The sequence below is a fragment of the Marmota flaviventris genome, chromosome 11, assembly GCF_047511675.1.
Source record: "Marmota flaviventris isolate mMarFla1 chromosome 11, mMarFla1.hap1, whole genome shotgun sequence".
Lineage (NCBI taxonomy): Eukaryota > Metazoa > Chordata > Mammalia > Rodentia > Sciuridae > Marmota > Marmota flaviventris.
In genome coordinates, this window is record NC_092508.1 from 18,648,158 (window position 1) to 18,673,166 (window position 25,009).

General features: G+C 56.5%; 2 protein-coding genes across 6 annotated transcripts; both read right to left on the reverse strand.

The window, feature by feature from the left end:
* Nucleotides 1-7,276: 7,276 nt before the first annotated feature.
* On the reverse strand, nt 7,277-12,872 carry Ctdsp1 (CTD small phosphatase 1). Of its 3 annotated transcripts, none has more exons than XM_027941687.2 (7): nt 12,243-12,872; nt 10,748-10,896; nt 10,267-10,437; nt 10,102-10,158; nt 9,403-9,495; nt 9,092-9,277; nt 7,277-8,934 (listed from the first exon to the last, which is right to left on the reverse strand). In XM_027941687.2, exons 1-7 carry the CDS (start codon nt 12,307-12,309, stop codon nt 8,806-8,808), a joined length of 852 nt encoding a protein of 283 aa, XP_027797488.2. In that variant the 5' UTR covers nt 12,310-12,872; the 3' UTR covers nt 7,277-8,805. The 3 variants fall into 3 exon arrangements, with proteins under 3 accessions (XP_027797488.2, XP_027797489.2, XP_027797490.2); XM_027941688.2 differs by having other exon boundaries at nt 10,267-10,371; nt 12,243-12,865; XM_027941689.2 differs by having other exon boundaries at nt 10,267-10,368; nt 12,243-12,858.
* Nucleotides 12,873-16,314: 3,442 nt separating this feature from the next.
* Nucleotides 16,315-24,791, reverse strand: Slc11a1 (solute carrier family 11 member 1). Of its 3 annotated transcripts, XM_027941640.2 has the most exons (15): nt 24,648-24,788; nt 23,985-24,118; nt 23,188-23,310; nt 22,805-22,924; nt 21,271-21,377; nt 20,796-20,866; nt 20,474-20,541; nt 20,204-20,359; nt 19,194-19,352; nt 18,519-18,608; nt 18,303-18,422; nt 17,795-17,944; nt 17,357-17,430; nt 16,819-16,972; nt 16,315-16,666 (listed from the first exon to the last, which is right to left on the reverse strand). In XM_027941640.2, the coding sequence occupies exons 1-15, from the start codon at nt 24,652-24,654 to the stop codon at nt 16,553-16,555; spliced, it is 1,647 nt and encodes a 548-aa protein (XP_027797441.2). In that variant the 5' UTR covers nt 24,655-24,788; the 3' UTR covers nt 16,315-16,552. The 3 variants fall into 3 exon arrangements, with proteins under 3 accessions (XP_027797441.2, XP_027797442.2, XP_027797440.2); XM_027941641.3 differs by lacking the exon at nt 23,985-24,118; XM_027941639.2 differs by lacking the exon at nt 23,985-24,118 and having other exon boundaries at nt 22,805-23,310; nt 24,648-24,791.
* Nucleotides 24,792-25,009: the final 218 nt, after the last annotated feature.

Consider the following 25,009-nt stretch of genomic DNA (forward strand, 5'->3'; position numbering starts at 1 on the left):
CAGATATTCTAAGTCGCATTTTCCTCTTTGCAATTAGAACTTGCCTTGAAACTGGCACAGTGATGTGCATCCGTAGGGAGGATGGCTTGAGCCCTGGGGTTCAAAGCCAGCCTGGGCAATATAGTAAAATCCTCATTTCCAAAAACAAATAAATACATAAAGTAAAAAAAAAAAAAATAGAACACCACCACCAACAACAAAATTGTCTGGTTGACAGTTTGGAACTAGTAGCACAGAATTTTTTTTTTTTTTTTGTACAGGGATTAATCCCAGGGGAGGGGTGGCACAGACCTGTAATCCCAGTGGCTCAAGAGGCTGAGGCAGGAGGATCATGCCAGTTCAAAGCCAGCCTCAGCAAAGGCAAAGTGCTAAGCAACTCAGTGAGACCCTGTCTCTAAATAAAATACAAAAAAGGGCTGGGGATGTGGCTCAGGTGGCTGAGTGCCCCTGAGTTCAATCCCTGGTACCCAAAAAAAGAAGAAGAAAAAGGGCCTCCATATGTTGCCCAGGTTGTTCTTAAACTTGTGATCCTTCTGCCTCAGCCTCCGGGGTGACAGGTGTGGACACTGTACCTGGCAACTTGAATCATGCTTTCTTTCATTTATCAGTGGATCTTGGAGCTCATTCTCCAAGTTTATAGAGTTCCATCTCATTGGTTTTCGTAACTACATAGCATTTTCTGGTATAGATATGACAAGATTTATTTAATCAGTCCCTTCTGGTGAACACTTAGTAATCTAAGTGTTTTGCTGTGCAGACATTAATGCAGTGGGAGCTCCTACACAGCAGGTTGTGTGTGTTGTACGGTTCACCTCCAGGGTAAATTCCTAAAAGCAGAATTGCTTAAAAGGTGTCTGGGTTTTTGGTTTGTTTGTTTTGGTACCAGGGATTGAGGGGGGGGGGCGCTAAGCCACTGAGCCCCATCCTCAGTCTTTTTTTTTTTTTTTTTTTAATTTTGAGACAGGGCCTCACGAAATTACTTAGCCTGGCTTTGAACCTGTGATCCTCTGGAGCCTCAGCCTTTAGAGCTGCTGGGATTACAGGCGTGCACCACACACCCGGTAGGTGTCTGTATTTTTTAAATATTTGTGATAGAAGGTCAGATCACTTTGCAACCAGGTTGCACCAGGGACACTCCTGCCAGCACTGTATCTTGCGCCAGACTTCAGGTCACCTTCCTCCCCCTTCCCACCCCCCCCACCCCCACCCCCAGCCGCAGGAAGCCAACCAGCCACTCCCTGCCTGTCTGCTTCTCTCCTCTCTCTCAGGCCTCCTCCCTTCTCTCTCCACTCAGCAGCCCCAGGCCAGGCCTTTGCCCTTGTCTTCAGGACTGTGGCGGTGTGCTCCCGCTGGGGCACCAGGTCCCTGTACCCGTGATTTAGCTTCCGATGTGCAGTCGCCAGGTTTGCACGCGTCTCTCCCCTGCCCCCTGTTCCTCGGGATTCCTCCACGATGCCCACTGCCTGCAAGGAAAAGGCCACTTCCTTGCTCTAGTTAGAGATGGGCATTATTTGCCCCCTCCTGCTTTCCGCAGGGCCGTCCCCCCCACCCCCACTCGTGTGCCATTCCGTACCTTTTATGCTTCCCACAGTCTGGGTTTGGTCAGCCCGTGGGGCTTTGCTTGAAATTCTCCCAGCACATACTTTTCACTCAAGTCACCTCCTTCTCCTTCTCCTGCCTCTTCCTTTTCCTTTTCTCCTTCTTCAATTCTGGGGATTGAACCAGGGGTGTTCTAGCACTCACCTGCATCCTAAGCTCTTTTAAATTTTTCAGACAGGATCTTGTTAAGTTGCTGAGGCTGGCCTCAAACTTGCAATCCTCCTGCCTCAGCCTCCCGAGTCACTGGATTTACAGGTGTGCTCCAGCACATGGGGCCTCAACCCATCTTCCCAACTATTCCTTTTCCAGATCCTTGAGTATTCCTCCAGCAAGGAGCTGTTTTCCAATCTCCAGAGGGCCTCCCCAGTGGGGCTAGGCATCCCCAGAGCTCTTCCATCTCCTGTGCTCTCTCACAGCAGTGTAGAGACCATTTATCTGCCAGCGTTTCTTTCTCTGTACTAGGAGTGATGTGTGTTTTGCCATGTTAAAATTCTTGTGAGTCTAAGTGAAATAAGCCAATCCCCCAAAACCAAAAAACCAAAGGCTGAATGTTCTCTCTGATATGAGGATGTTAACCCACAGTAAGGGGGGTGGGGAGAATAGAAGTTCATTGGATTTGACAATGGGAAATGAAGGGAAGCGGGGATGGGAACAGGAAAGACAGCAGAATGAATCGGACATGACTTTCCTTTGCTCATATATGAATACACGACCAGTGTAACTCCACATCATGTTCAACCAAAAGAATGGAAGTTAGATTTCATGTACGTGTGATATGTCAAAATATACTCTACTGTCATGTATATCTAAAAAGAACAAATTTAAAATCCTTAATAAAAATTAGCAAATTGTAAAAAACAAATGATTCTTGTGAGCCTAAATTTTAATGTATTTGTGACTATTTTTTAATATTTATTTTGTAATTGTAGTTGGACACAGTAACTCTGTTTATATTTTTATTTATTTTAGTTGTTGAAATTCCTTTATTTTATTTATTTATATGTGGTGCTGAGAATTGAACCCACTGTCTCACACATGGCAGGCAAGTGCTCTACCCCTGAGCCCCAGCCCCAGCCCAGATGTGACTATGTTTTGACAGCGCTAACTCCATTTTGACCTTTCCCTGTAACAAACTGTGAAGGAGCCAAGCAGCTAGCTGATAGCCATCTGGACAACAGTGTACCCATATGCAAATAAGGTAGTTGCAGACCAGAACTTTTCCTTCTAAATTTGACATGTGGAAACTGAGATATACACCTTCTAGGACTATAGATACCAGAGCCTTCAGATTGCTATCGGAGACACATCTTGCTGTGACTCTACTTTGCAAGTATTTGCTCTGAAATGGCATTGTCTGTTGGAGGCTCTGCTCAGCAATAAGTCTTGCTGCATTGTTGACAACCTGATGATATTCTGGGCCCTTGTCATTTTGGAGGGAATGGTCCCCTGGTACAGGGGTGCTCAACCACTGAACCACATCCCCAGCCCTTTTTATATTTTATTAGAGACAGGGTCTCACCGAGTTGTTGAGGGCCTCACCAAGTTGCTGAAGCTGGCCTTGAACTCACAATCCTCCTGCCTCAGCGCCCTGAGCTGCTGGGATTACAGGCATGCACCACCATGCCCGGCCCATTTGGACAATTTCTTCCATGGATCTTACAGGGCATAAGACCTGCCATGAATCTGAGGCAGTTCAAAGGCCCCTTCACCCTGATGCTTGCAGTCATGCCAGAAAGATTTCAGATGTGTTGCTCAGAATAATAGGCAAGGGTTTATTAGAAAAGATATGGAAGGGGAATGGGGGACACTATCAAGGAAGAGAAGAGAGTGGGTCCTCTCAGAGAGGAGAGGAACAGTGTGCCTCTCCTGCCCTCTAGTTTTATGGACAGAGGGGAGGTCCAGGGAAATTTCCAGAGAGCCCTGCCTAGGTCCACCTCTTGACTTTTGACTGTCAGCAGGATGATATCAGACTTTCAAGTCCCCATTACATATGACAACTCCAGGTCGATTGGCCCAAGCTGATCAGATCTAATCAGAACCTGTTCTTATAGATTTTATGGTTAGAGGGCAATTACCCTTATGTCCCTGAGTTCTGGGATCTGATCTGTGTAAGGGTCACAAAATCCCCCTCCCCTTTCAGAGTCATGTGTGTTTTTAAATTTTGTTTAGAGTTTTTAAATTTTTTTTTTTTAGTTATCAATGGAGCTTTATTTTTATTTATATGCAGTGTTGAGAATTGAACCCAGAGCCTCCCACATGCAACCGCTCTACCACTCAGCCCCAGCCCCAGCCCCAGCCTGCGTGTGTTCTTTATGGGCATTTTGGGCCTGCATTTCTCCTGCAGAGAATAGTTTGCTGAGGAATGTGACACATCCTGTCAACTTAAGCCAGGCACTGCTTCACGTAAATTACTATGGAAGGTTTTCGGGGCTAGGGTCTCACCCATTAAAAAAATAAAAAGCATGTGAGGGTCAGCATGGTGGGCCCAGTTTATAAAACTCTTCCCATAACCCCTCCGGTTCCCACCATTCACATCTATCTGTTCCCTATCAGATGCTCCGTGTTTGGTTCCTGACTAGCGCTGTTCTCGCGTGATTTACTCATTTTTGGCTAGGTTTTCATATGTTCCTTTAGCTTATTTTTTTTATCCTGCTTTTCTGTATATTCCAAAAAGCCACTTAATTTGGAACTGTCATTTGTTTTATTCAGCATGTCATTTCATTAGACGTCTGTCCTTTAAAAAAAATTAGTTGTAGTTGGACACAATATCTTTATTTTATTTTTTATGTGGTGCTGAGGATCGAACCCAGGGACTCGCACGTGCTAGGTGAGCACTTTACTGCTGAGCTGCAGCCCCAGACCATGTCTGTCCTTCTTGAGTTTAAATTGTCACCAATATTAGGGAACCGGACCACCCTTGTCAGTCTGATGTGACAAATTGGCACAGAAAGCAGGGGATCTTTGTTTAAATTTTAATTATGCTAAGGGGCGTTCTATACTCAGAAATTCCCTGAAGTCCCCTCATTTGCTGACTATTCAAGGGTGAGGCAGTCGCAGCTCCTGCAGGGCACCGCTGCTCCTCAGCGCCCTTTCCTTGTCTGCAGGCTCCCTGCTGCAACACTCTGTCCACCAGAGCGTGTCCTTCAGACCTCAGTCCACAGGAGTTGATGGAGTCATTCCTGGGAGTGGGTATCTCACTCCTGTTCTTTTCTTCCCTGGGGACTGGGAGCATTGCCTCATTCAGGGAACCGCTGCTTGGCATGAGGCAGTAGACCAGAGAAGCAATTCACGAGACTTTCTGATTAAATATTATTGGAAAAGCCAGGGATGGTGGCGCACGCCTATAGACCAGTGGCTCGGGAAGCTGAGGCAGGAGGATGGCAAGTTCAAAGTCGGCCTCAGCAACTTAGTGAGGTCCTAAGCAACTTATCAAGAACCTGTCTCAAAAAATAAACAGGGCTGGGGCTGGGGCTCAGCGGTAGCGCACTTACCTGGCATGTGTGAGGCACTGGGTTCGATTCTCAGCACCGCGTATAAATAAATAAAATAAAGGTCTATCAACAACTAAAAAAAATTTTTGAAAATAAAATAAATACATAAATAAATTAAAAGGGCTGGTGGTGTGGCTCAGTGGCTATGTGCCCTGGGTTCAATCCCTGGTATAAATAAATACAACTGGAAAAAGGTTTTTAGGGCTAGGGCCTCACCCATGCTGGGCAGGTGCTCTACCATTGAGCTACACCCCTGGCCTTACTATTTGAAATTTTAACAGAAGCCATCAAAGACAGGCCAAGATGTATACCTTTGTGACTGCTATTGAAGCCCTCCTACCTTATTTCTTTGGTTAAGTTATAGGTGGCATTCATATTTGTGCTTCCTATTGCTACTAAATCTTCATTTTCTCCCTCCTACCTTTTTAAAAATTAATTAAGCCTGCTTCAATTATGGAAATGTGTTCAGAACGGCCCTTCCAGGTTTTTTGTTTTGTTTGGTACTGGGTATTGAACCCAGGGACACTTAACCACTGAGCCACATCCCCAGTCCTTTTTTGTATTTTATTTAGAGACATGGCCTCACTAAGTTATTAAGTCTGGCTTTGAACTTATGATCCTCCTGCCTCAGACTCCCAAGTTGCTGGGATTACAGGTGTGCACTACTGTGCCCTGCCCCCTCCCCCAGGGTTTTAACACCAGAGGACACTTAGAGGACTCTGGGTAAACAACTACAAAAAAATAATAATAATAATAAAGTAAATAAATAAATTTAAAGGACATTCCAGAAGTACAGTTAATAACTCATCCTAGAGAAATGACACTGATACTTAAGATTATCTCCCTATATCTATACAGAGGAGTACCTCCACCTTGCCCTTTATTACACTGGTGTGTGAGTTCCTTGAAAGCAGCAACAAGGCCGGTCTGCTCCTGGCACCGTGCCCGGCACAGGGATGCACCCATACATGTGGTTGAGTTGAACTATGCATGGGCCAAGCGTATGTAGGTGGTGAGGATGAGGAAGCCTGATTGTGGTCTCACTAAAGCTGGGTGTCCAGTTCCTCTCACCTCTGAAATGCAAATCTGGGGCGACTAGCCTTTGCATAAAGAGCAGGAAAAAGAGCAGTCTAAAGACTGCCAAGGCCTGGGGCTGGTATTCATCTTGCCAAGGGCTCTCTGGGTCCAGCCCAGACCAAAGCTGACGCCAGGGGGACTGCAGGCTTCTCCTTCCAGGTAGGTGCTTCCCGGCTCCTTTCTATGGAGTTAAAAGTAGCAGATACCCCGCACAGAGATTTAGAGGGCGATCAACATCTGGAGCACAAGGAGGCAGGCTCGGGGATTAGATCACCCTACCTGGGACAAGGAGGAGGCAGGACTAGGGAGGTGGAGCTGGGAGAAAAGGGAGCAACACTTGGGAGGGGAGAGCGTAGGGGGGCCGGTGCAGTCACACGGGGTTGGCCGGAGAGGGCCAGGCCCCAGGGAAACCGGGAGTCCATCAGGACCGGGAGGCCTCTAGCGGCTACCGCAGGAGGCGGGCGAGCGGCCGGGAGCGGCGGGAGGGCACTTCCTGCCGGGGCCGCGGTCACCCAGGCTCCGCGAAGGAAGTGCCCTGGCAAGGGCGGGGACGGGAAGCGGGGCGGTGGCTCGGGAGGGAGAGGGCGGCGGCCACACCCAGTCTTTTCCACCGGCCGGAGGCCGTAGACTGCGGACCCCCCGAACGGCCAGCACAGCGGCGGAAGGCCAGCGACCCCGCGAGCCCGACCACGTCAGCCCGGCCGGGGAGCAGCGCCTGCTCAGACCCCGCCTGGGGCGCCCCGCCCACCGCAGGCAGGCCCCGCCCCGCCCCGCCCCGCCCCGCGCATTCCACAGGCAGCCGCTGCAGGAGTGGTTTAGTTTTGCTGTGTAGCCAGAGTCTCTAGTCATTAATGTCCGGGAACTTAATCAAGTCTGCAAGACCTGTCTCCATTTTGCAAATTAAGTGACTGAGGCTTCGGTAGCCCAGCCTCGATGTAGATCCAACCCAAATCCCGATTCACCTTGGAAGCCCTGAGAGCCGGAGCCCCTTCCTCCTTCGCACCACTCCTAGCCACTTGCTGAGGCAGGGTCACACTGCAGTCTCAGTGTGACTATTATCTGATCACTCATGCCCACTTCAAACTCCCCCAAAAACCACAGAAGCAGGATAGGGGGGGTCTGGCTTTCTCTTTAGTTCTTGTTACACTGTGAGGCTCTGGGTCACCAAGAAGGCACTAAATGCGAAGGTCACCCTTTTCAGGTCAACCATATCCTCCCTCCCCCCACCAACTCCCTTGGCACTGGTTTGTGGGTCCACTTAACCGTTCGACCCCGGGGAGAGCCCAAGGCCTTGACCTCCTGACTCAGCAAGTGTGGGGAAGAGTTTCAGAAACAAGTTAGAGTTGGAAGGCAGACATTCTGGGAGCTTCCCCCAGCCAGCAGGGGGCAAGGGAGGAGGCTGCAGTGGGTGGGTTGGCACAGGGGACAGGGACAGCTTGGCCCAGCTTCCTGGAGACCCCCCAAACCTCACAAGAAGTTTCCATCTCCTGCAGATACCCCAAAGGCACTGGTGAAGTCTGGGGTGGGTGGAGAAGGCACCAGTTAGGGGTGGAGACCCCCCACTTAGCTGGTGGCCTAGCATATTGCTGGGCACACAAGGTGCTCAATAAGTGTATTTTGAACGAACGGAGCAAAAGGGCTGTGAAGGACAGGGAACAGGGCCTGGGGCCCCTTGGCCCAGCTTGTTCCATTCAGAAAATAGCAGTTTAAAAAATGTAAAAATCCTTTCCCTCCCTCCCCCCAATTTCTGGGCCCAGGAAAGGGGCAAGGGAGGGTGTCTCTATGCCCACCCTTCCCTCTCTCCATCCCTTAAAAATCTATATACACATATACATATTTATATGGCACCACAAGGGGGTCCTGCCTATGTCCCGATACTCAGAAACAGGGAGCCAAGCTCCAGGGCCTTGGGGTAATTAAGGCAGAAGGAAGGGGTCACAGCTTGGGTGACATAAGGAGCAGCCATCAGCCTTGGAGAAGCTGGACTGTGGGGTCCTGAAGGAAAGACCCTTGCTCCCTTCACAAGGGGTAAGAGGTTCTTCCCTCCAGGCCCTCCCCTGCCTACACAGGAACTGGTGGGGGCTCTGTCAGTTCCAAGGGAGGCGTGGGGGTGAGAAGAGACTGGTTCCCCCGGACCAGCCTAGACCTCAGCAACCTGCAGGCCAGTCCAGGCAGGAGCTGATGATGGTAGCCACGCCCCTGGGAAAGCTGAGTGGGCAAGATGGGGCTCTATGAAAGGCACTTGGTGTCCACTGTTCCCAGGCTGGGGCTCCAAGGTATGGGATGACAGAAATCCTGCCCCCACCCCAAAAGCAGAACTGGGGCTAAGGAGCCCAATTTGGCAGCAGAGAAACATGGCAGCATGAAGAGAGGGGACAGAAAAGGGGAGCAGCAGGCAGGGCCCCCAGGTCCCCTGAAAAGTGGGGAGGAGGTTCGAAGGCACTGACACAGGGAACCAGGGGTTTACAATCCTGGGGACAGCCTGGCAGGGCTGCTGGGGAAGACACCTGCTTCCCCAGGGCCACCAATGGGCACAGCTCGTGGGTTTTCTTAAGAGCTCTCGGGCAGGTGCCTAGAGTCTCCGTGGGAGGAGGTGTGGGCTTCAGTCAGGGGCAGGTCCAGGCCCCGTGGCACCTCACTAGCTCCCGGGCCTCGGCTGCCTGAGCACTGAGTAGACATCATCCACGCGGCTGAGTTGCTCAAAGAAGGGGAGGAGGTCATGGAGTTCGGTGTCACTCATGTTGTCAAACCACGAGGCCACTGGTACCTGGGGACATGGGAAGACAGGCACAGGTAACCAGGTGCAGGAAACAGGAATGGGAGCATCCCCCTCCCACTGGTCCTGGAGACTACCAGGCTTGGGACTGGGCAGGCCAAGACAGACTGAATGGGCTCCTGTCCTTGGGTCTCAGCCCTGTACTCACAGCATTGTCTGGATGGAAGACATAGGAGGCAGGCGAGTTGTCCAGGATGAGCACCCGCCGAAGGTCTCGTCCCAGCCGGCTCAGGTCCTTCACGTAGTTCCCCCGGTGGAAGACGCAGGACTCTCGAAACAGCCGGGCTCGGAAGGCCCCCCATTTGTCCAGCAGATCAGCTACTGGGTCTGCATACTGGAGGGTAGGAGGTAGGTTATCCTAGGGCCAGGAGTGGCCTGGGGCTGTGTCCAGCGGCACGTGGCCACCTGAGGCAGCAGATGGGAGTGCATGGTGGCCCCAGGTCCCTGGTGGGAACTCACCTTGGCTAGGCTGGCAGTGAACAGCACACACTCGAAGAGCTCGCCCATTCGCTGCAGGAACTCGTCAACGTGGGGCCGCTTCAGCACATAGACCTAGGGGGTGGGTCTGTGAGGGCGGCTGGCCCAGCTGGGGGAGGTTAGCCTTGGGCCGGGAGGGAATTGTGGAGGAGGCAGAGTAGCCCAGGAGGGCTGGCCCTGGGCCTGTGGGTTCCCACAGCCAGCTGCTCCACCCGCCCAGCCTCCCAGAGGAGGACGAAAAGAAGCTTTGGCTCCCACCAGCTGCAGGTCCTGCCTCGTGGGGAGTCATTAATCCTAAGTCCCTTCCCCCAAATTCAGGAGCCTAGGGGTAGCCAGCCCCCTCACCCCAAGGCTGCAGCGCACCGGCCCCCGAGCCAAGTAATGGAGAACAGGCTGGACAGCACACAACCTATCCTGAATTACTTGAACTGGGTCCCGGGCAGGGGTGGGCAAGGGGGCACATACATACAGGACTGAGAAGAGGAACCCACTCTCAGGAGGCCTGGAGTTGGGCCCAGTCCCTGAGGTTCTATGTGATCTTGGGCAAGTCTCCTACCCACTCTGGGCCTCAGACATTCCACATCTATCAAAGTCCCATGTGGGGCTCTCTCCAGTTCAGTGGGCAGCGCTTGGGGTCTGGAGGGAGATGCCAAGCCCATCACCTCCTCCCCGGCCCCTCACCTGGTGGACCACCCCATCAATCTCCACTGGGATGATGAAGTCAGCGTTGTTCACTGGCTGTGGGGGAAAAGAGCTGCTGGAGCTGGGGTGGGGAACACCAGGGCTGGGGGCCCAGCCGAGCCCTCCCTCCCCGGCCAGGGATGAGGGCTGCTGGGCAGGGCCCACCTTGAAGGAGCTGTGCACCAAGGTCTCGTCCAGGTCGATGACCACGCAGATCTTGTCCGAGTCCTGGGCCTTGGCCTCAGGGAGCAGGTACTGAACTGGGGTCTGCTGGTGGGAGGGGCCGGGCTGGGTGGGGGCACCTCCTACACAGCCTTCCCTACCCTGGCCCTCCACCTGAGAAACAGGAGACAGTGGGACACCCCACCCACTTCCCAACATGGGCCCCGGCAGCTCCCGGGAGGAATGGCCACTGGCTCTCTAAGCCCCTTGGCAAAGCTTCCATCTTCCAGCGGATCTTCTCTTGGTGGGCAGCAGGCAGAGCAAGCTGGGAGGGGCCCAGTGGGGGGCCTGTAGGGCTTGGTGTCCAGGTCCCCCCTTCTTTGAAACTTTCAGTGACTGCAGGTGTGTCTCCACCTGGCACCCCTTCCTTTAAGCCCCCTTCCAGCTGAGTCCAGGTGCCCCTGTAGTCATCCCGACCACGTACCTTAGGGATGGCGCCATTCTCCTCCACGAGCAGGGGTGCCCCGCTATGGGCCGGCAGGGCCTCCCCATCATCCCGGCAGACACAGCAGAAGAGTGAGTGGAGGATGCCCCGGCTCCGGGGCTTCTGGGAAGCCGCTGACTTCTGGTCACCTGAAGCAGGGAGGCAGGGAGGCACAGGTTGGGGATGTGGGCACGCTGGGTAGTAAAGTGCTGTGTATGTGTCCAGGTGTGAACCCCTGCTCTGGGAGGATCTGGCCACACCCCCTTCATCAAGGGAGACACTGTTGTGCTCTGGTCCTCCTGAAACACACCCCAGCCTTTGCTCCAAATCCTCTGAGGCTTCCCATGAGGAGGTCTAGGGTGGACAGTCACCCAGGTTAGGGAGGGCGACCTAAAGGAGGGGGAGGGGAGGTTTTCTTTTTCTCAAAACCTCCATCACCTGACTAGGCCTTACCTGAGCATCCCCTGCTTAGGAGGGCCAGGGCCTGGGGCCCCGTTGTCGACTCCCATCCTGCCTCTGTCCAGTCCACTCCATGGGTCCAAAGTCCTCATTGAGGCTGGGCCCAGGGGCAGGGGGTGCAGTCCCAAGGCCTGAGCCAGTGTCCCGCAGCCATCTGTCAACCCCGCCTCCTCGGCCCCTGCCCCGCCCAGACCTGGGACCTGCAGCGCGGCTGGTTGATTGACAGACCCACCCTCCACCGCCCCTCTGTCTGACCCCCGCCCCAGGCCAAGCTAGGCCCAGGCAGGAGGTGGGCAGATCTGGGAGGACCCCCAGCCCCTGCACAGGGAAGAGGAAGAGGGATTCCCAACCTGGCCAGCCCCCGGGGGCGCAGCCTCAGCGAGCAACGCGGCTTTCCCTGCCGGTGCAAGTGTGCACAGGCCCGGTGCCCACGGGCCTAAAGCCCGAGTGTCGCGTGCCTGGCCGGGCACAAGGCTGTGCCTGCGGGCGCCCTCTCCTTGGAAGAAGTGGCCCCTTTCTGTGCCTGAGGGGCTCAGCGCCTCCATGCTTGACGCGGAAGTTTTGTGGGAACGTGGCTGTGTTGGCGGGAGATCCCTCCAAGCTTCCCCAGCCCGCTGTCACCTCGGCGCCCCTTCCCAAGACCCTACGAGACCACAGCCCAGAGGGGGCGGAGTCTCAGCGGGTGGCCTGGAGGCGGCCTCCTAACCCCCCCCTCCCAGCCCCATTGGCGCCAATCCGTGGGTGGGGGGGGGGGCGCCCGGGAACCGCCAGCCCGGAAGCCCCCGCAGGAACCTCTGCCTCAGTTTCCCCACCTCGGACAGACTAGAGCTCCCTAGAGGCGCCAGGTCCCACCCCGCGTCCCTGCGACTCCAGGAGTTCAAACTCTCCCCGCTCCCTCTCGGCTAGGAGCTCCGGCCCGGCCAAAGCGGGCGCCCGGGGCGGTGGCAGCGGATGCAGCACCGGGAAAGATCCCGGCCCCTTCCTCCTCCCCTCCCGCGGCGCGCGGGCTGCGGCCCCCTCCCCGCTGCCCCAGTACCTTTGCCCCGCAGCGGGCCCCGCGCCTCCTCCTTGCTGATCTGAGTAATGACGGCCGAGCTGTCCATGGGGCCGGGCGCGCTCCGCTCCGGCCGGACTCTGGCCCGGGTGCCCGGCCTCCCCCCCGGCTCGGGCCGGAATCGGGGCGCGGGGGGGAGGGGAGGGGTGGGAGGGAGGGATCCCCGCGAGCTTTGGAGGGGAGGGGAGCCAGGTTCTAAGGGGGAGGGGGAGGGAGGGGGCGCGGAGGAAACTTTGTTACAACATGGAGTTTCCTCCCCGCGAGGCGGATGCAAACATGGAACCCGGGCGCTGTTTCAAGGCTCCCCCTTAAAAGGGCAACGGCTTCGGCGTGACCTGGACTCGGCCGCGGCTTTCATCACTTCTGGGGCCCTCACGGCTCCGCCGGCGGGGAGGCGGGCCGGGCCGGGTTCCTGCCGCGATCCGGGGGGCGTCCCCTCCCTTCCTGCCGCTGGCTGGCGGGACAGAGCCTCTGCGGCTGCGTGGCACAGCCAGCACCCGGCCCACGGTGCCAGGCCTCCGAGTGCCCGGAGCCAAGGCCCGCCCCGCCCGCTCCGAGTGCCCGAGGGCGGCGCGGTTCCACCCTGTGCTCCTACGAGGGCCAGGGGCTTGCCACTCCTCGGTTTGCTCATCTGGAAAATGGGATAACACTAACTTATCTGTTAAATGGGTCTTCTTTTCTGTCTGACGTTAGCAGGAACCTCCTTGCAGAGATGTCAGGAAGGAGCACTTGAAATCTCTTTGCTAACCCCGAACAGCTGTGCAAATCCACAAAATTATGTTCTGGATTTGACTCTGTCACCACCCACCGCGGTCTCGGGGGCGAGGAGATCGGGTCCGGAGAGTGAAAATTCCAACTTCCTTCCCCCGGGGACGCTCTCTGCCGACCTTTTCCGACTGCTCAACTTATGTCCCGCACCCTACCAGCTTCGCCTTCCCGCCTGGAGGCGCTCTCCCCTCCTCCCGCTTCGCCCACCGACCTAGAGAAAATGCCACCGTGTCCATGGGCCTTGCCTGATCCCCTTCCCCAGACGACGGCCATTCTTATTATTGGAGGGTGCGGATTCCTGGGACAGGCTCGGTTCCCAAGTGTCCAGCCTGACGCCCCGTGCACAGTGCACTCCGCGCGGGACCGCGGGGACTCAGACATCACAGTTACAGGCGTTTAAACACACTGTCCCCGCCTCTGTGGGGACACACCCCAGCCACGCGGGTTCTTGCGGGAAACCTCCGTGCGCGCGCCAAGAGGTGTGCGGGTCCTTTTTTCCCCGGTTACTAAGTTCCTCCCATCCCTAGTTACTATTCGGTGTTCACAATTTAAAAAATAACCCGAGCCTCGACAACACGCCTCGGCACTTCCTTCCCTGCCCCGGCCTCGGCGGCGGGCGGGGCGGGCCGGGGCGGGGCGGGCGCGTCCTGTCCTGTCCGGGCCGGGAGCGCGCGCAGCGCACGTCCGCCGGGGCCGACGAGGGGGAGCCAGGAGGGGAGCGCGCGGGCGGGGACTCTGGGGGACCGAGGCCCGCCCGCTGCCGGACCCCGTTCTTCCTCCGCTTCCTAATCTCTGGTGTCCTCAGAACCAACCCCTTCGTGTCCCATTGACAGATAAGGAAACTGAACTCAGAAGTGAAGCCATCGGCTCAGGCCCTCCAGCTTGGGCAGGGGCGGAACTGTGGCCTCTCAGCCCAGCGCCTCTCCTCGGTCCAGCCCGGGGGTGGCGTCTCAATACCTCCGGATGCTCGCCCGCGCTGACCCCAGAAGGAAGTGGCCAGGGACTGTAAAGGGGGCTGGAACTGAACTGGCTGTCCCAGAGATACACAAAACCAGGCGTGGCTGGCCGCTGTCCCCTCACCCGCCATTCGCAAACCGAGATCCTACCCCCAGCACACATCCCTAACTGCCCCCCCCCCCCGCCAAGCCTTTGCTGGTGCTGTCTCTCACCAGGGGAGACACCGCCCCGGCAGGCGCACCTTGGTCCGAAGCCTCTGGCTCTCTCCCCACATTGGCGAAGGTGGGTAGGGTGGTACACGCGCCCTCCCCGCCCCAGCCCACCAACTGCTGCACCCCTCTACCCCAGCAGCCGGTCATCACTGTACCCATACATTTATTTGGATCTCTTTTTATCAGTTTGCATTCCCAGAAAGGACAGTCGTGGGGGCTGCCAGTCGGGGTGGGCGGTGCGTGCATGGGGTGGCACAGAACTAAGCAGAATTCAGTTTTGCAATTAAGAGCAAATGTCCTCTCCATCCCCGGCCAAGTGGGGATGGGGGCAGTGCCAAGGGTAGGGTAGGGCAGGGCTCCTGGGAAGAGTCTAGGTGCAGGGCCACTCCCATTCCCAGGGTGTGACAGCCTTCCTCCCTCTGGGGATGGAACTCAGAGCTACTATGGAGATGAGGGCAGCCCCGAACAGGAGCCTCCTTGTCCCCAAATCGACTTTGTCCTGCCCTCATCACTAGCCCCCTATGCTAGGCCCAGGGTCGCCCCTTGGTTGGCCCTCTGCTGTCTTCTTTGACCCCAAGTTCTAAGTCCTAGGCTTAAATGTTCATGTGACTAATCCATGCGTCCTTTTGTCCACCCCCTCCCCAAGTCCTGCTCCACAGATCTGAGAACTCCCTAGAGGGGTTCCTGTCTGCACTTACTGCACACACCAGAACCCTACTCCTGGCACACACCTGCTCCCTGGACTGCCCCGTTTCCTACCCAACTTTCAAAATTCTGTACAAAAGTCACCTTCTCTGCCCCTGGGCTCTCTAAGTTAGGGTCAGGTGCCTTTCACTTCATCCTGTTATTCAGTGGCTTGTCCTTTATTTACTTAGCTGTCTCCTGGAGTGTGCGCGCTCCTGGATAGCTGACACCTTCTCTAATTCGGAACTCTCCCTTCCCGCCTCTAGCACAAGGTCTGGCACAGAATTGGCACCCAGTTAATGCCAAATGAATTGGCCACAGGAATGGGCAGCGGGTACCGCTAGGAAGCTGCAGAAGGATATGGGAGATGCTTTTCTTCACCACCCACCTGCCCCATTCTTCAGCTCTAGGGTCCTGTGTTGTCTAAGGACAAGCCTGGAGAAGGGGGATGGGCGATCCTCTTGCCCCACACCTTCTCTGGCAGCTGCTCTGCTTTCTCCAAGACGTGTCACCTCCCTTCTCTCCTTGCGGGCCCCACTCTAATCATTGCCCTTTTAAGAAAGAGGAAATTCTTCTCATAAACAAGCGCCCCAACCTGAGCGCCAAGCCGGCGGCCGGACCCGCTGGGTCCCCGGGAAATCCGGGTTACTTTCAGACACCGCATCTGCCCCAGGCTCAACTTAGGGATAAGGTGCGGCGACCCCTCCTCGCTGCAGTTCTTCGCAACTCCGGGGCTGAGGTCCGATGGACTGGCGGAGCCTGGAGGAGGGACTTAGGGGAGCCTAGAAACATCCTAGGGAGCGTCTGTAAAGTGCAGCCTCTGCACCGGGCGAAGGGGTGCCCGGTTCCTTCCTGCAGCTGAGGGGGTTCCCCGCCACCTCCTGGCCGGGGATCATTCTGTGGCCCCCAGGCGCGAGATTCTGGCACCAGCCTACCCTGATGGTGCCGCTTGGCCCGGAGCGGAGACGCCGAGGCGGGAGTGCGGGCGCTCGGGACTGTCCCTGCCCCTAGGGGGAGCTGGGAGTCAGCACGGAGGGAATGTTAAAGTGCCGCGTGGGAGTCCAGTCCGCCCGGTTCCCTGGGGAGATGACAAATGAATTGGGACTGGAAGGCACGGGCTCTTGGGTTCCTTAAGACTGGAGCCTGAAGGAACAAGAATTGGGCCTTGGTTTTACTGCCTGGAATACGGGTTGCAAGCGCAGAGCAGGAGCGAACCAGATGGGAAGGGGTCAGACTTGGGGTCTTCCGGGTTTGCGGTCCCAGCTCTTGGGAAGAGGAGGGAATGTTTGTTTAACATTCATCAAACTGTTCTAAGTGCCAGTTTGGAGCCTGTGTCCCTTTCCGTCTTTCCCCTCCCCTCATGGGTCAAGTCACTCATATGTGCTCAGTAAATTTTTTTTGAATGATTTTTAAAAGTTCCATGTGCCAGGCACTGCGATAAAGTGCTTTATACCCAAGGCAGGGTTGGTGTTGTCCCCATTTTACAGATGAGGACACAGACCAAGAGATTAAGCCTTTGTTCAAATTAGGAGACAGTAAGTCCCTAAGGACCACCTTTGGATGACTTGCAAGAGTGTCTGGCTCCATCTTGCTGCCTTCGTGTCCACGCCCATCTGTGTCCAGGGGCTAGTCTGCCCCTTCATCCCATCTCCCAGCCAGGGCCTGGGGGTCTCATCCAGAGCTTTCCCGACCGGCCTGCCTGTCTTCTAGGAGCCCATACAGGAAGTGCTGGTGGGAGCTGTGGGTCAGAAAGGTGGCCCCATGGGCAATGCAACAGGTCCAGACCTGGGAGAGGGTGACCACAGGGACAGTCAGCCTGGGAGTGGGGGAGAGGCTGAGACCCCAGGGGGGCCCACCTGGTGGCCCCCTCCCATTCTTCTCTCCACTTGCCTCCCCCCCCCCATTCCAGAAAGCCCCACCCCACAGCCCCTGCATACCAGGTAGGCAGTGAGGGCCAGATAGCCCGCGGCCAGCAGAGCCACAAGGCCAAAGTAGGCTGGGTGGGGCAGGCTGGACACATAGCTGACCACAAAGTAGAGGTTGATGGCGCAGATCAGTGCTATGATGCTGGAGGTGATAGCTTTGCTCAGCCTAGGGGACAAGCAGGAAGCTCAGGACTGGCTGGATATAGCTAGAGACCTGCATCCGCCCCTCGTCCAGTGCCCACTGCTAGCTTGGAGCTGGGAGCTGGTACACAAAGCCCTCTTCTCTGAGCTGCGGGGCCTGGTACACACAGAGCCTTGCCCACTTCTGGTCTCCAGGCCCCCCAGCTCCACACTGGCAGGATCTGGCAAGAGGTGAGGTGAGGGTAACCTCAGGCTCTAGAAACAGCCCTCACCCCCACTGGTTTCCCCACCCACTTACTAGCTGTGTGACTCTGGGAAAGTTCCTCAATCTCTCTGAGCTTCAATTGGACTTGGGGATAACAATAGTTCCTGCCTCTGGGTGATGAATATATGGGATGGGAGGACTCACCGGCCATTGGCAAACTCCTGCATGACAGCGGGCATGCTGGTGAACGTTAGGATGGGCAGCACAGCAAAGGGAAGCTGTGGAGAGAGGCGGGAGCTGAGGCCAGGGACCCTGCCTTCAGAACAGCAGGGGATGGGGAGGCCCCGCACCTCAACCTCTGTCTTGTGGCCAGCCTTTGGGCAAGTCCCCTAACTCCTCTGAGCCTGTCTCTGTGCCTTTCAAAGCAGGAGAAAGTATGTGGGGGCTGGGGGCTCTGGCACAGGCTGCCTGCGTTTGAATTTTGGCTCTGTCACCTAACTCTGCTGGTCAGTTTCCCCATCTGTGAAATGGGAACAACAGTGACTCGGATTTGGTGAGCCTTGTAGGCCAAGTGCATTCAGGGTAGCGCCTGAGTGGGCTCCATGTGGGGTGGCCGCGGTTCCTGCTGGGCCCTCATCTCACCAGCAGGCTCTGCAGCACGTTGAGCAGGTCGTTGAGGCCTGACAGGTCCCTCAGGTCCCGGAAGACGGCCACGAGCACGGTGGGCAGGATGGCGCAGGAGCGGGTGAGGAGCACCCGGGCAAAGCGGGACCACCGCAGCCTCAGGAAGCCCTGGGGTGGGGAGCGAGCGGGGGTGTGGGTGGGCCTGGGGCTTCACACTGGGAGAACACGGGCTTTCCATCTTTGAAATAGGGACAGCTGTGTCCCCCTTTGGTGGAGAGGCAGTGGGTGGAGAGAGCGGGGGTCCCCACCTGTCCCTGATTCCTAAAGACTTTCAAGGGGCTTTCGGGAGAGGGCGCTGTTTGTCCTGCCTCTGCGACTTCCAGGGAGTGGCCTCAATTCTCTGAAGCTCACTTTTCTCATCTCTAAAGTGGGACTACGGTGGCGCCCCGGGGGCTGCTCCAAGGACCAGCAAGGCCGTGTATCCGAGGCCCCACTAGTGTCCAGGGCCCCCCCGCCTCCCGCCCACCTCCATCACGAACTGTCCCGCGTAGGTGCCGGTCATGGTGGAGCTCTGCCCGGCCGCCAGGAGACCCACGGCCCAGATGTAGAGCGCCGCGGGGCCGAAGAGGCACCCCAGGATCACGCCCTGGAGCGAGGGGCGGGGTCAGAGCTTCGGCCCCACCCCGTGGGCGGGGACAGGCGGGGCCCGCTCGCGCCCACCTCCCCACTCGCCGGCGCTTACTCCTTGGTAAATGTCCACCGACACCGTGTCGTTGTTCCTGGGGAAGATCGAGGCGTAGTCGTGGAGGCTGCTGTTGGCACAGACGCTGTACTGCGGCACCGGGCCGGGGGGCGAGATGGGGGGCCCAGACTTAGTCTTGGAAAGTCAGACCCCAGGCCTGGGCCGAGGCCAGCAGCTGGTGGTCTGCACACCGAATCTGGCCAGATTGTGGCTGTCACGGCTTTTTGTCCCCCCCCCCCCCCCCTTTAATGTGAATTCGTTGCCTGTATTTAAAGTTGGGAAGGATGCCCATGGGACTCGGTTTCCAGCCTCAGAGGAGCTGGCTCTACCCAGAAAATCCCGGGGACCTGCAGTCCCCTCTTCCTCACATGGGAACCCCTTCCCACAGCTCCGAGGGCTGACCTCGGAGACCTCTGACCTTGGAGACGCAGTCTGCAGTCCCTATTTAGTCCCTCTCTCCTGGCGCCAAGGAACAGGGTGAAACCCGGGGAGGGTGTGACCCCCCCCCCGCCCAGATCATGATCGATTGGCTGAGTGGATGGTGGACAGCGTGAGGAGAGGGGACCCGGAGCCCGGAGTAGGGGCAGAGGCTCAGAAGGCACAGCTGGCCGCGGTGCCTGGCGTCCCCCTGGAGGGCCAGTGTGTGAGGTGCGCCGACAGGGAGAGCCGGCTCACCGCGTCCTGGTTGGTCTTCTGGAAGAAGGCCTGCCCAAAGACAGCCATGACGAAGAGGTTGATGATCAAGGAGACGGAGAGGGCGATGGTGGCCTCGATCAGGAAGTACATGTTGGCTTCTCGGATTTCCGCCCGGCGGGCAGGGTCCACCTCTCGGGACTATGAAGATCAAAGGGAGAGGGAAGAGCCAAAGTCCTCAGAGTCACACCAGTGTCCCCTGCCTTCCCACTTGCACCTCTGTTCCCTCTAAACCCCAGGTCTTCTGAAGACCCCATGTGGCAATCTGGTTCAGAACCTGGTCAGCTGCCTCCTTCCTATATCCTTGTCCTTGCCAGAGGCCGCTCCACAGTGACCGGCTATGAGAATAAAGGAAGACGGGCCTTTGAGATCCCCATGTAAATCAGTCTGACACCGTCCCTTTCACTCACCGTGTTACATCCTTAAACACTTGCTTTATTTCTGCCTCAGGGCCTTTGCACTCGCTCTTCCCTCTGCTTGCAATAGCTTCTCCCTGTCTTTGGTCACTGTCTACTAGACTTCTCTTCTGTTTCCTTCAGAGGACCTTTCACAGTCCACAGTCCCTTCGTTTGTTTGCTTGATCCTTGCCCGTCTCCCCTCCTAGAATACAGGCTCTGGAAAGGCAGGGCCTTGACTAACGTTGACCCTTAGCTCTCTGCACACAGCAGATGCTCCTTTTTAAAAAAAATTTATTAAAAATTTTTTAAAAATTTAATTAATTTTTTGTAGTTGTAGATGGACAGAATGCCTTTGCTTTATTTGTCTATTTTAATGTGGTGCTGAGGATCGAACCCAGTGCCTCACACGGGCTAGGCAAGCGCTCTGCCGCTGAGCCCCTGCCCCAGCAGATGTTGCTCCTTTTAAAATAGAGACTGAGCCTTTCCCGGCTCAGACCGTGAAGGAGTCGGGGGGGCGGGGTTCCAGGCTGGGGGGCGGGGCCAGTGCGGCTTCAGGAGGCCTGTCTTCCTCCATCCCTCCCTCCCTCCAGTCACCTTGACCAAGGCTGAGTGCAGGTAAATATTGTGGGGCATGATGATGGCGCCCACGATGCCCACGGCCTGCAGCAGCTCTGAATGGCCGCAGCCCGGGCACGAGGGCAGGAACAGGTCTCGAAGAAGCGGTCCCTGCGCCGGCCGAGCCACCACGTACTGTGGGGAGGAGAGGGTCAGCCACTAAAGCTGGGACACCCGCCTCTCCCCCCAGCCCAGCACCTGGGGGCTTGTCCTAGGGCGCTTCCTCCACCCCTGGGCCTGGCTTCCTACCTCGTAGCCGAAAGTCAAGGCCATGATGGTGATCAGGAATCCAAAAAAAGCTTCCAGCTTCCGCAACCCTAGGGGCAGAGCAAACCAACCAACCAGAATCCCCTGCAACACCGCAATTTTAATGGCTGATATTTTGAGCACTTTGTTCCCGCGCTGTGCCAAGGCTTAAGGTGTTGTACCCACGTGAGCCACTGTTTCCCACGTTGCAGATGGAAAAACAGCTGGGCCGCCAGGACGCCCAGGGGGGAGTCAGCCCCGCCCAGCGCAGCCGGCCCCAGGCTCAGCGCCCAGCCTCCCACCTGAGCCAGGAGCGCTCACTCACCATAGTTATCCAGGAAGAGGAAGAAGAAGGTGTCCACAATGGTGATCAGGACGCCACCCCAGAGCGGGATTCTGAAACCACAGTGGCCCGGGTCAGCCCAGCCTGGTCCAGCGTCTCTCACTACCGTCCTCAGCGCACGGACGGTGGGACCAGGCCTCCGGGGTGCAGGAGCCCAAGCGAGGACAGCGGGCAGGGAGGAGGGAAGCCCTGAGAGTCAACCCAACACTCCAGGCCCAGCGAAGCCCGCAGGGGGCCAGGAAGGCAGGAGGCTCAGAGCCATAGTCCTACATAGAGCTCCCTAAGTCACATCTGTGGGACTTTACAGAGGTCACTTTACATTCTGAGAAATGGAGCAGCAGCCCCATGTCAGAGGGGACAGCAAGATAAAACGGAGTCCAGGAGGTACATGGTCTGGGAAAGAAATAGCAGCTCTCCCCAGCCCTGGACTGAAGGGTGGGTGCCCACGGGGAGGTACCGTCCAACTGAGAGCAGGTTGAAAGCAATGGCTGTGCCGATGACCTCCTGCATGTCGGAGCCCACGATGGCGAGCTCGATGGTCAGCCAGAGGAGGGTGCGGGGCACCTAGAAGAGGAGCCAATCCTTCATCAAGGTCCTTCATCAAAGCGGGTCAGGCACTTGCCTGCAGTTTCAGCCTCACACCCACCTTTCCTTCCCTGTACTGTGCTGCGGGGCTAGCAGCCTGCAGACCACCCTCCCCAGGCAGCCTTGCCAGGCTTTGGAAGCGGTGCTTATGCAGGATGGCGGTGTTTTGGATTCGGCTTCTGTGTGTCCCCCCAAGATGCATGTGGTGCAAGCTTGGTTCCCTGGCAGCAATGTTGAGAGGTGGTAGAAATTTTAAGAGGTGGGGCCTAACTGGACTTGGTGGTGCACCTTGTAATCCCAGGGGTTCAGGAGGCTGAGGCAGGAGGATTGCAAGTTCCAGGCCAATCTCAGCAATTTAGGGAGGCCCTAAGCAACTTAGCAAGACTCTGCCTCAAAATAAAAAGGGCCTGGGAAGAGGCTTAGTAGTTAGGTGCCCCTGAGTTCAATCCCAGAACTAAAAACAAAACAACAACAAAAAAAAGAGATGGGACCTAGAGGAAGGTAGGGAGGTGATTGAGGTGTTGCCCCCAGAAAGGATTCATGTAATTCTCATGGGACCTTAGTTAGTTCCCAAGAGTGTGAATTGTTACAAAAGAGCAAGCCTGGCCCCTGAATGGCTCTGACTTCCTGTCTCACCATGGCTTCCTGTCTGGCCATGACATCCCTTCTTCCTGTGTTCCTGCCATTGTGACGCCATGTGCCACTAGAGTCAAGCAGAATCAGCGCCACACTCTTGGATCTCCAGAACTTGAGCTATATAAACCTGTTTTCTTCACAATAGACCCAACCTCAGTTATTTTGTTATTGCAGTGACAAATAAACTAAGAGATTGGGCAGAGAGAAATCATTTTCCCTGATTCTGGTGGTGTTTCTGGCGGGGTCACTAGCAAGGACACCAGCTAACTGAGCTCCAGCCACACTTGTGGTCATTTAAGCAGTGGCCACAATGCTTCTGGAAACTTAGTGGCAAATGATGACTCTTGGGCTCATGCCAGGAGTATGTCAGTTTTCTGAGCTTTGGTGAAACCTTTTGCCTTTGCTCCTCCAGCCCTTCAAACTGAGTGCCTGCACTGAATCCCTTGGAAATGTCTCATGGTATAATTTCTGTTTTCCTGCCTGGACATGGACAGCAGTGACCTTCCTTGAGCTGATGCCTTTCAGTTTCTGCCTTGGGCAATCACATCCCCAGGTTCTAATTTCCCTTTCTGTAAAACACGTGTTTCACCCCGATGCCCCACGATTCTGGGTGCTGTTTGTTTGAGCCTCAGTCTTCTCATCTGTCAACTGGGCTTGCTTGCCGCACTTGGGTGAGACGATGTACAGCTTTCATTTGATCATGGAAGCTGTAAGTAGCTGCTCAGGGTTCGAAATCTGTGGGTGCTTCTGACCAGGCCCCCTACACTTACCTTAGGGTAGTAGAGGTGGCAGACCTCGCCCAAGTCCTTGCCCGTCACCACGCCTAGCCGGGCAGCCAGTCTCTGGCACAGCAGGCCCAGCACGGTGGCCCAGAGCAGCACCCAGAGCAGCTGTGAGGAGGCAGGGAGAGCTTCAGCCAGGGGGGCTGTCCTGGAAGGCTGCAGGCTGGGGACACCTAACCCAGGACACCCCATGGGGAGAGGCAGGAAGACGGAGCAGGAACCAGCTTCGCAGGCTGCCCTGGGGGACCCCTTCCTGTCCCATTTGAACCAGGGAGACCATCTCCCTGGCAGCCCTGAGGGCCCCTGGCAAGCTGAGGGTTCTGCTCTCAGCCTGGTCACCTCCCACCCCACTGAGGCCCCGACTTGGTCACTTTGAATCCAGCCACGGCGCCAGCCTGCAGATCCGATTCGATGTTTCCCGGGTCCAGGAAGGCGATGCTCATGAGGAAGCCAGGGCCCGTGAATGCCCACAGTCTCCGGAGGCTGAAGGTGCCCTGGTGGGGGAGCAGAGGGAGGAGGGCCTGGGAACGGGGGTGGCAGCAGCTGCCTTGGCCGGCCCCTCCATCCAGGCTCCATTGCCTGTCCCCAGAGCTGCCCGGTCCCCAGACATGGCAGGGGACACGTGTGGAGGAACCGGCAGGGTTTGCTGAGTCACGGAGGATCTGCTTTCTGAATTGGTCACGGTCACTGTCACGTTCCTCAGTCTCAGCAGCATCCTGCACTTGACTTGCCCACCTCTTGCCGGCTTGACTCAGTAGGTCCTCGGGCTCCAAGAGGGGAGCACTCTGGGGGTCAAGCCGCCCTGGTCCAGTTCCTCGCTCCCTAACCCTCTCAGACCACAGGGGTCTCTCTGGGGTCCACTGAGGCTGGGGTCCCCCACCCCATTCCAGGGCTTGGCCTGCCAGTCAGACTAGAAATCTGCTAGATTCTTGTGACAGCTTCTTTGGAAGCTAAAACAAACCTGGAGGCATCAGTCCTAATTCACCCGGGACCCTTTCCCTTCCTAGAAAGCTGAGGTTCATTCAGAAATGGCTTCATTCAGAAAGCCGTTTGGTCATTTTTAGACAACCATGGCGTTTTCCAGCTAAGGAAGGGGCAGTTCCACTGTCGCTGCTGACTTGGGATCCTATCAACCCTGGAAGCCCCCAGGAAGTTCCAGAAGGCCCACCGGTTTCGCGTCTGGGATGGGAATCTTCTCACTCAGGTAGGTCTCCCTGGGAGGCGCTTGTTGGGGCCCTGGGCCAGGAGGGCTGGAGATGGAGCCATAGCTGGGCCTGCTCAGCCCCCAGGGCCTCCCGTCACCTGTGAGGAGCCCAGGAGGCAAATTGAGTGTCCTGCCTCTTTCTAGAGCCCGGACTTCAAGCCATTGCCTCCTCCCTCTCCTCTTCTTGGCAAAGTAGAGAAATGAAAGTCCTTCTTGGCCTTCATCTTGGGTCCCTCACCTTCACCCCTTGACCTGATATTTCAGATGTGTGGGAACTGGAAGTTTCAGAATTACTTTCCCAGAATTCCCCACACTCTGATCTCAGAGGTGTGAGAGAGACAGCAGACTCCAGGAAGGGCAAGTTGAGGCCACCATGTCCTCCAGCCTTGCCTCCTCCCAGAGACGAGGAAACTCAGGGGCCCTGTCTACAGAGACCAGACATGGGAATAACAGGCCCTTCAAGGGGGAAGATCTCAACCCCAGCGGGTCTGGGTCAGAACTGTGGTCCTGGCCACGACTCCCCTGGGGGACCAGGGGCTTCCTTGGCTTCTCAGACCTCCCCCAGACCCAGTGTCCTTCTCCACCCTGCCCTCCTAATCAGGGGAGCCCCTGGAGGCCACTACTCACTCGTCATGAGGACACAGGCGTCCGGTGCGTGGTGAGTTCAGGGATGTGCCGGGCACCCCTCAGCCTGCACCCGCTCTGTGCGGCTGGTGCGAGTGACTTTGGGAACACACCCTCCTGCCCATCACCCTGGCTCCGTCTCTTACATCACTGGATGCGGACACTCACATACTCACACGCTTGGGCGTTGTGAAACTCTCCAAAGGCAGAAGTGGCCTGCTCAGCGGAAGGGTCTGGTCACCCACAACATGGTTCCTCTCTCGGATGCCCTATGTCCTTCAACATCTCTGGCTCCCCTCCAGGCTCCCCATGTTCTGTCTCCCAAATGAACTCTGATTTCAGGCACTTCCTGATTAGCAGGTTGG

What these genes read in the sequence shown, in the direction of transcription:
- Ctdsp1 (XM_027941687.2), bottom strand. Translation starts at nt 12,309, where the DNA reads ATGGACAGCTCGGCCGTCATTACTCAGATCAGCAAGGAGGAGGCGCGG. An exon ending in GGGCCCGCTGCGGGGCAAAG is followed by an intron (nt 10,897 to 12,242) that starts GTACTGGGGCAG and finishes TCCCTGCTTCAG; the next exon opens with GTGACCAGAAGTCAGCGGCT. An exon ending in AGAATGGCGCCATCCCTAAG is followed by an intron (nt 10,438 to 10,747) that starts GTACGTGGTCGG and finishes CCTGTTTCTCAG; the next exon opens with GTGGAGGGCCAGGGTAGGGA.
- Slc11a1 (XM_027941639.2), bottom strand. An exon ending in AACCTGCTCTCAGTTGGACG is followed by an intron (nt 20,867 to 21,270) that starts GTACCTCCCCGT and finishes CTGTGGTTTCAG; the next exon opens with AATCCCGCTCTGGGGTGGCG. An exon ending in CGGTGGACATTTACCAAGGA is followed by an intron (nt 18,423 to 18,518) that starts GTAAGCGCCGGC and finishes CCCTCGCTCCAG; the next exon opens with GGCGTGATCCTGGGGTGCCT.